Below are 9,273 nucleotides of genomic sequence, written 5' to 3'. Positions count from 1 at the left end.
CCTCGCCGCCGCTGCTTGAAGCAGCTGATTATGCATACATTAGATCCGGATTAACAATTCTTCCGCGTCTGCCACCAACGCCGTCGCCAGCGTCGCTAGCGTCGCCGCTGGAAGCTCTTAATATTAGCTAATTCGCTTAAAAAACGCATTTTCGCTGCTTTTAAGGAATGTGTGCACAACTTGTCAGAAAAAAGTTAGCGGTTCTTCTTAGGTACTTAATTTAGTATAGGAGCCGCTAATAAATTAAGGTACCTTATAAGTACTATAGCGGGGTAGATCACGTGAGGGTTGTCCACGTAGTAAAAAAGGGTCGTCTACGTAGCACTACTTAATAAGAATTAAGCTTCTATATTAGTATATTACTATTACCTTCTAGTATTAAGAACTTAGGTTCTATAGCCTACCTTCCTTATACTTAGCTTAAGGCTATTAAGGAGCTAAAGTAGGCCTATAAGGCTTACCTTATAATATTAATATTTTATAGCTAGTTTTTCTTTTACTCCTTTTCTTCTTTTTAAGAGAATTATTAATAATTATAATACCTATTTATAAAAGCCTAAGGCTAATTTATAATATCTAGGTATTATAAATAATAGTAATTACTAGTAATAAATATATAAGTAATAACTTTAAATTATGAATTCTAGTCCTTAAGCTATAGTTATATTATTATTAAAGTTTTAAATTAATTATTAAATAAGGTATATTATGAAAGGTAATATTAATATTTCTTAAATATAAATATTATTTTTAAGCTAAGTAATTAACTAAATATTATATTAAAAACTTATATTAGTAATTATATAATATTAATTAATAACTATAATTAAGTTATTTTTAAAAATATTTTATTAACTAACTAACTAGTTAATTATTATATCTTTTATTATATTATATAGTTTATCTTTTATTAGTTTATTATTAGTTATAAACTTTTTATTACTTTTTTATATATGATTTTTTATTAATATCTAATTTTAATAATAAGCTTATTATAAGATTATTAATTAATTATAATAATATAAGTACTTTTATATATAATAGTTATATTAATAAGACTAGATATATTATATATATAATTTTTATAAAAAGACCTTTTTATTAAGAAATTAGCTTTTTTAATACTTTTATATATTTTCTTTTATTATTAAATATAAATTATAAGTAATTTTATTATAACTTTAAATAACTAGCTAATTAATTTCTATTACTAGTTAGTTAGTTTAATATAAACTATAAATAGTTAATTATAAAAGCCTTACTTATAACTTATTAATAATATTAATAACTAATTATATAATTTATATATAATATATTTAAATTTTATATTAGTATATTTGAATTTATTAATTATTATATTAAAGTTTAACTAGTTACTAGACCTTATTTATTATTAAAGTATATATAGTTATTATAAAGTAAAAGATAGTATTATATAAAAAGTAGTTAAGATGAAAGGTTAATAAAAGAATAAGAGATTAGGTTATTATTTTAAAGTAATTATTTTTTTATATAAAAAAGCCTTTTTTATATAAATAATTAACTAAAAGATCTAGTAAATTCTCAGTCTTTATCTAAGTTTAGTAATATTATATATTTTAATTAAAAATAATAAAAGTTTAGTTTTTATAAATTAAATATAATATATAATTATAATTAAATTATTATTAGTCTAATAATAATAAAAGTAAATTTATTATAATTAAGAAATATAAGGTTTTTTAATAGTATTACTTATATAATTATAACTTAAATAGTTAACTTTATATTTATTATATTAATTAACTTAAATATATACTTTAATCTAAGGACTAGATAATATAATATTAGAAGAGTTGATTTTATATCTTAGCAGGTAATTATTATAATCTTAAGAGTTATTTTTAAAATTAATAACTATATCTTTATAATCTTAATTATTAGACTAAAAAATAGTTACTAGTAATTAGTTAAACAATTAATTAAGTAATTCTAATATTTTATATAACTAATTAGTTAATTTTTATATCTTATTTATTAAAATTAGTTATATTATAAAGATTATAATATTTGATTATATATTATTAAGGTACTAAAGAAGTATAGTTATTTATAAAGTATATTAAAGTTATAAAAAGGTAAAGGAATTAGTAATAAGGATATTATCTTCTCTTTTATAGTTAATAGTAATTATTAGACTAAGAAGTAGCTAGTCTTAACTATATAGGTATATATAATATATATAGCCTATAGGTAGCCTATATATAGCCTATATATAGCTATAAGTAGCTAGAATCTAGCGAGTACTAGCTAGTAAGAATTTAGCTTCTATATTACTATATTACCGTTAACTTCTAGATATAACAAGCTAGTTAGTGTAGTATATATATATAAGTATATTAAGGGAAGTATCTTTAAAGAGTACCTTATCTTTAAGCTAAGATCGCTGTTTTTAATGTTATTTTCACTGATTCTATACCTTTTTTAGCTATTGATTATACCAGCTGCCTACACTAGGAGATACGACACCTGTAGCTAACCTACCTACTATATATACTCTTTAGTATAAGAAACAAAGAACTACTATAGAGTAGCGAATACTAGTAGAAACTCGTGGCTGTGCCTGAATATCTAATTCTAATCCTAGATCTTTTAAGTAAACTCTCGAGTCGGATACTCGATGGGATTCTTTACAGAGTTTTATAACTTTAATTGCCCCTACCTCTACCTGATATAATTTACTACTAACTAGTTAATAAAGTACCTTCTTAATAAGGGTATCTTATATAGATTAAAATTAAAGAAACCCTACTAGAAACCCTACTAATAAACATCTCCTTTTCTCTATATACCTTTTTCGAAAATGTTTATTCATACTCGCTATTCTCACCAGAGTGACGCCGAATAGTACTCTCACGAGGTGGCCCTTGACCCGCGTGGCCCGCTGTGGCCCGCCGCGTGGGTTTCTTCTTTGATGTACCCCGACCATGACACCTCTACTCAAAAAATTAAAGACCAGGGCATAATTGCCCCGCCATCAAATTGGCGGGGCACAAAAAAAGTTGCACTGTATAACTAACGAACGTCAACTCAGCTACACAGGCTATCCCTTCGATTGCCTGTCGCTCGTCGATTAGGTTGCTTCGCTAGCATCCTTGATATCCTACCGAGCTAATATAATTTAGCCTTACGACAGGAGGATCTTTACTGCACTTATTGCGACACACCGCGCATCTGCACGAGAATCGTCGCAAAAGAGCCGACCACACGAGCGCACCATGTCCAATCTTCGCATCCTCCTCATTGGCAACGGTGGCCGTGAGCACGCGCTCGCTTGGAAACTCAGCCAGTCCCCGCATGTCGAGACCATCTTTGCTGTTCCTGGCAACGGTGGTACTGCTGCGTGCCCCAAGGTTTCCAATGTGACTTCTGTCCCTCCAGACGACTTTGACGCTCTTGTCAAGTTCGCCCAGTCTAATGGCATCAACCTTGCTGTACCCGGTCCCGAAGCCCCTCTGGTCGACGGTGTTGAGGGCTTCTTTCGCGCCGCGGGCATTCCCTGCTTCGGTCCCTCCAAGGAAGCTGCTCGACTCGAGGGTAGCAAGACTTACTCGAAAGATTTTATGAAAAAATACAATGTTCCTACTGCTGCCTATGAGAATTTCTCCGACTTCGAAAAGGCAATCTCGTACATTGATAATATCAACCACGATGTCGTTATTAAGGCCACTGGTCTTGCTGCTGGTAAGGGTGTCATTATTCCTCAGACCAAGGACGAGGCCAAAGCAGCTTTGAAACAGATCATGGTCGATAAAGAGTTTGGCTCCGCTGGTAGCGAGGTTGTAATAGAGGAGCTTCTTCTCGGTGATGAGCTCAGCGTGCTCACTTTCTGCGACGGTTACTCTATCCGTTCGCTGCCTCTCGCACAAGACCACAAGCGTATTTTCGACGGCGACCAGGGCCCCAACACTGGTGGCATGGGCTGCTATGCTCCTACCAACATTGCCACCAAAGAGCTCGTTGAGCGTATAGATAAGGAAATTCTCAAGCCTACGATCTTAGGCATGCGCAGAGAGAAACAGCCCTTCCGCGGTGTCCTCTTCACTGGTCTGATGATTACTGCGACTGGGCCCAAGGTGCTCGAGTACAACGTTCGATTCGGCGACCCTGAGACTCAGACTGTTCTTCCTCTTCTATCTGCCGAGACGGATCTTGCCGAAATCATGCTTGCGTGTACGGGCGGATACCTGGACAACTGCAACATCACCATTTTGAACAAGTTTAGCGCCACCATCGTGCTCGCTTCTGGAGGCTATCCTGGATCTTATGCCAAGGGCACTCCCATGACCGTCACCGAACCTCCTACTGGCAGCACAATCTTCCACGCTGGCACAAAGCTCGATGGTCAGCAGCTCCAAACCTCTGGCGGTCGTGTCATCGCTATAAACTCGGTCGGAGATACTCTTCGCAGTGCTGTTAACGCCGCCTACGCGGCTTTGGCAGCTAACGTCATCCAGTTTGAGAAGATGTTCTTCCGCAAAGATATTGCACATCGTGCTTTTCGTGCGCCTAATAAGGAATCTATGACCTATGCGCAGGCTGGTGTTGACATCCAGGCTGGCAACGACTTCGTCGAAAAGATCAAGAAGGCGGTTGCCAGTACTAAGCGCCCTGGCGCTGATGCTGAAATTGGTGGATTCGGCGGCGAAGTTGACCTGTCTGCTGCAGGTTATCCCAACGCCCCTGTGCTTGTTGGCGCCATTGACGGTGTTGGTACCAAGCTGATGATTGCTCAGAATATGAAGAAGCACGACACTGTCGGTATTGATCTGGTCGCCATGAACGTCAACGATCTCATCGTTCAAGGTGCTACCCCCCTCATGTTCTTGGATTACTACGGCTGTAGCAAGCTGGATCTTGCTTCGGCTGCTGCTTTCGTTGAGGGTGTCGCCGACGGCTGCAGACAGGCTGGCTGTGCGCTGGTTGGTGGAGAGACTGCCGAGATGCCCGGCATGTACCAGGGCGAAGATTACGATGCTGCCGGATGTGCTGTCGGCGCCGTCACTGATGATGCGCGACTTCCCAAGCAGGCGGACATGGTGGAGGGAGATATTCTTCTGGGTCTCGGTTCAAATGGTGTTCACTCTAATGGCTTCTCCCTCGTGCGCCGTATCGTCCAGAGCGCTGGTCTCAGCTACACTGATGTCGCTCCCTGGGATCGGGGCCAAAGTGTTGGTGAGTCGCTGCTGACACCAACCCGCATCTACGTCAAGACTCTGCTGCCCACTCTCAAAGACATCAAGGGCCTGGCTCACATTACCGGTGGTGGTCTCACCGAGAACGTCCCTCGCATGCTCCCCGAATCGCTCACTGCTGAGATCAACTTTGGCTCGTGGCAAATACCTGCAGTTTTTCAATGGCTCAAGGCTGCTGGCAACGTCACCCCCGAGGAGATGTGTCGTACCTTCAATAGCGGCATCGGTATGGTGATTGCTGTGGATGCTAGCAAGGCTTCTGTAGTGTCCTCTGCTCTTGGCGCTGCTAACGAACCCGTGTATACACTTGGTCACTTGGTCAAGCGCAAAGAGGGCCAAGCTGGCTGTATTATCCATAACTTGGAGCGTTGGCAATAAGCTGACTGTTGCAATAAATGGAGTTCGCTGATGCGCAAGAGATTCATACCAGAAGAAAGCGGAAATGATTACCTTTTTCCTTTCTATGCTGTCAAAATTAAAGCGTCCCTTTCAAGGGGTATATAATTTGCCACCTAGAGTTGATGGAAGATCGAAGTTGCTCGGTTCGCAATGGTCTTGATAGTTTACGATAGACGTACCACGGAATGGCGTTCATACATATTGCAAGTTATAAGGTGGATACCCCATACGCTTTTAGCTCAATTTTCAATTTCTTTTCAACTACGAAACGAAATGAGGCTGTTGTTCAGTGTCTGCGGTTTTCTTGCAGTCTCATGCTAGGTAGGTAGCTTCCCAACTCGACGCGTGAGCCTGCCCATGAGGCTAGCAACGCCCCCCAAAGTTGGCTTGGGACCTTTGGGCAGAACCACGTCGAATCGATGGATACATTGTCGTACTGACAAGGTACCTGCTTGAGATTCGCATTTTGAGAAGAGGGCAGTCCGTTCTGTGGCTATTTCCAAGACGCCTGAATATGGATGGGACGTCCATGCATATGTGGGCTGCTGCACACGATCTCTTGACTCTTCGCTACCTACTAATGCAGAGCCCAATCTTGTGTCAGCACCGTATTCGATATCAACAAGCGAGCCTGTCACGCCTTTCCAGAATCGTTAGAACATTGGGGGCTATCATGAATACTGCTAAGGCCTTTAAAACTTCCGCGATGGACGGAACACGCGCCCGGTCTAGTGCCAGCCACATGGCCACACGATGTACCTGTGTGGTCCCGTGCCTGTGCCTGCGCCCAGCCGCCTCCACATGTTACTGGTCTCACAACAGAAATCGAGAGTTGACTGACTACCCCTTGTCTCGGTCAACGAACCCGCCTTTGCCCATTCTCTGTAGCTTTCAGCTCTTCTTCTGCATCAACCACATTCGGAAGCATCTCGTCTGGTGTATGCACATTCATCTCAGCGCTGCTGCTTTTCATAAGAAATGCCCAGGATAACGACGCGTGTGGCCGTGCCGTTTCTGGTGGCTATGATGCTACTGACGGGTGTCTGCAACACACTGCTTACCAAGTACCAGGTAAATACGCAACCGAAAAACTTCTTGCTTCTGTTCCGGGCGAGGGAGAGATTCTCTGTGTGCTTCTAGCTACTGGCTCACGCGAAATCTAGGATATGCAATGCGTGCGACACTGCGATGCCGAGGCCAACAAGCGGAAGCTCTTTAATCAGCCCGTACTGCAGACAGCCCAGATGTTTGTCGGTGAAATGGGCTGCTGGCTTGTCATCGGACTCATGGCCATTTATAACCGCTTCCCCGGGGCTGCGTCTGCCGCGACAAACACCCACTACCAGGCCGTCAACACCGACGAGACAGCCGATGTTGCCCCCGACGCCGACGAGAACGCCGACGACGACAACCGCAAGCGTGATCTACTCAAGGGATTCGGCATCGTTCTACTTGCGCTGCCAGCCATCTGCGACATTTTGGGTACAACGTTGATGAATACCGGCCTGCTTTTAGTGGCTGCCTCTATTTACCAGATGACCCGCGGCGCTCTGGTCCTCTTTGTCGGCCTCTTCTCCGTCCTCTTTCTGCGCCGCCACCTCTTCCTATTTCAGTGGCTCGCACTCGCTGGTGTTGTCTCTGGCGTCGCTGTGGTTGGTCTCGCCGGCGCGATCTGGCCTGACGAAAAGGTGCGCCACGCCGGCGCGTATGCCCACGACGGCGAGGGTCTCTCCGACGCCGTCCGCGCAATCGTCGGCGTTCTCCTGATTGCTGGTGCGCAGGTCTTTACTGCCACGCAGTTTGTCTTGGAGGAATGGATTCTGGAGAACTCGCCCATCGAGCCCATCAACGTCGTGGGCTGGGAGGGTTTCTTTGGCTTCCTCGTGACGGTTGGCGGCATTGTGTTTATGCACTTGATTGTCGGCCGCACTGAGGCTGGCCGCTATGGCGTCTTTGATGTTGTGGAAGGATGGCGCCAGATGACGCAGGTCAAGACAATATGGCTCTCGAGCCTCCTGATTATGATCAGTATTGGGTAAGTGAAGCGCCGCAACAGCGTTGCTGAGGGAAAGCATGGCTAACGAAGAACTGCACAGCGGCTTCAACTTCTTTGGATTATCGGTTACTCGTACAGTCAGTGCTACTTCTCGCTCAACTATCGATACCTGCAGAACCCTTTTTATTTGGGTTGTGTCGCTTGGCTTGGGCTGGGAGTCCTTCAAGTGGCTACAGATTCTCGGGTTCGCCATCCTCGTATATGCTACGTTTGTCTTCAATGGTATCGTCCAGCCACCATTGAAGTCGCTGCGTCCCAACGAGGAGGTTGACCCTCTACTAGCCGAAGATCCCATCGAGCGCCCGTAGATGGCTAGGCTATGTGCTATCAAGAGGGATGCAGAACGGGCTGGCTAATTTTGTTTGGCTGCATGTATTGTGGATTTGGCGTCTGGAAAGCATTTGCTATTTGCCACGTTTTTTGACTTCAGTGTAGAGCATTTTTTGACTCAATGTAGAGCATTATAAAGTTATAATATCGTCAAATTCGAAGAGGCTACGCTGGTAATCGATGATGCCCCATGTATATTGATCAAACGCGAAATTATCAAAACGCCGTATTGGGGGATCTGGAGACTTGACAACCATCTTGCTCCTCGGCCAGCAATAAACAGAACAATCTTAAGCAAGGGGAAAGGAACTAAAACACGAAGACAACAACAGAACTCGCATTGTTTGTAAAGAAACCCACTCAAGTGACGTCCAATTTCCGACAAATAGATCAAGAAATCAACTCAAGCAACGTTGCACAGTAACTCAGCTTCGAGGATGAATTTACCCTCTTTATACTTTTGCGAGTTTTCATATGCCTTGTCATATTTCCAGCCAACCGTTTCTTTGCACTGTCGGCAGGTAATGTCGCAAACAACATGTCTTCCAGTGGTCATATTTCGTTCGCTTGGCTCGCCGGTTTCGATATTGACGACACTGTGGAAGAGGTACGCCTTGCCATGCTGGCCGCGGAAGTTCTGCTGGTATGGTTAGCATAGAGAAATGTGTCATCTCCTTGATTATCCTCTCCAAACGGCCCAGACCAACGAATCAGTGTCGATGGTGATGATGGATTGCAGCTGGGACTGGCTCGGCGTCTGCTCGGCGCCCGCGGCTGCCTGGCAATGTGTGACCGACCGTTTGTGACGTACCCTGCTTATGATGTCTTCATGGTTGGCTAGATGTGCTTTGCAGGATTTGCAGCCGTAAATCTTGGTACCGTTGAGATAAGTATTATACGATAGGCCCATTCTGGTGCGTGCTGCCGGCTGCTGCTGTTTGAACTGATGCTGGGTCTTGAGGCAGCGTTGGCAGTGACGTCGTGGCGGGTTGGCTGTTGCTGCGTCTCGTTGTCTTGCCCCGCAGTCCGTCTTGAGAGCGTAAGGGAGAAGAGCTTTGCCGTGTCTTGGTCGCGTACAGGGAGTACAGTTCACAAAAAAAGGGTCGAGACGGTCAGATTATGTTGTGGTTGTAATTAGAAGATGCGCAAAAGTCACGAGCAGCATAACTTACAGGGACCAATCGGCGAAATTGGCAAAAGGTCCAGCAGGCGTTTAAGGTGCATGAGGCCGCGATCAAAGTTACCTACCACTCG

The 9,273-nt window shown here is 42.7% G+C and overlaps 3 protein-coding genes across 3 annotated transcripts; 2 read left to right on the top strand and 1 right to left on the bottom strand.

Annotated features, from left to right (window-relative positions):
• Positions 1 to 3,257: 3,257 nt before the first annotated feature.
• On the top strand, positions 3,258 to 5,612 carry BBA_10112 (phosphoribosylamine-glycine ligase; the record flags this gene model as incomplete). Its single annotated transcript, XM_008605209.1, has 1 exon — positions 3,258 to 5,612. One exon carries the CDS (start codon positions 3,258 to 3,260, stop codon positions 5,610 to 5,612), a length of 2,355 nt encoding a protein of 784 aa, XP_008603431.1.
• Positions 5,613 to 6,611: 999 nt separating this feature from the next.
• On the top strand, positions 6,612 to 7,997 carry BBA_10111 (nucleotide-sugar transporter, putative; the record flags this gene model as incomplete). The annotated part of the gene is made up of 3 exons (XM_008605208.1): positions 6,612 to 6,704; positions 6,797 to 7,668; positions 7,730 to 7,997. 3 exons carry the CDS (start codon positions 6,612 to 6,614, stop codon positions 7,995 to 7,997), a joined length of 1,233 nt encoding a protein of 410 aa, XP_008603430.1.
• A 425-nt stretch (positions 7,998 to 8,422) lies between these two features.
• Positions 8,423 to 8,929, bottom strand: BBA_10110 (Yippee-like protein; the record flags this gene model as incomplete). Its single annotated transcript, XM_008605207.1, has 2 exons — positions 8,423 to 8,656; positions 8,831 to 8,929. The coding sequence occupies 2 exons, from the start codon at positions 8,927 to 8,929 to the stop codon at positions 8,423 to 8,425; spliced, it is 333 nt and encodes a 110-aa protein (XP_008603429.1).
• Between the last annotated feature and the right edge of the window lie 344 nt (positions 8,930 to 9,273).

The sequence above is a fragment of the Beauveria bassiana genome (genome assembly GCF_000280675.1).
Source record: "Beauveria bassiana ARSEF 2860 unplaced genomic scaffold BBA_S00089, whole genome shotgun sequence".
NCBI lineage: Eukaryota > Fungi > Ascomycota > Sordariomycetes > Hypocreales > Cordycipitaceae > Beauveria > Beauveria bassiana.
Note: the sequence above shows the minus strand (reverse complement) of the source record. Positions and strands in the feature narration are given on the sequence as shown.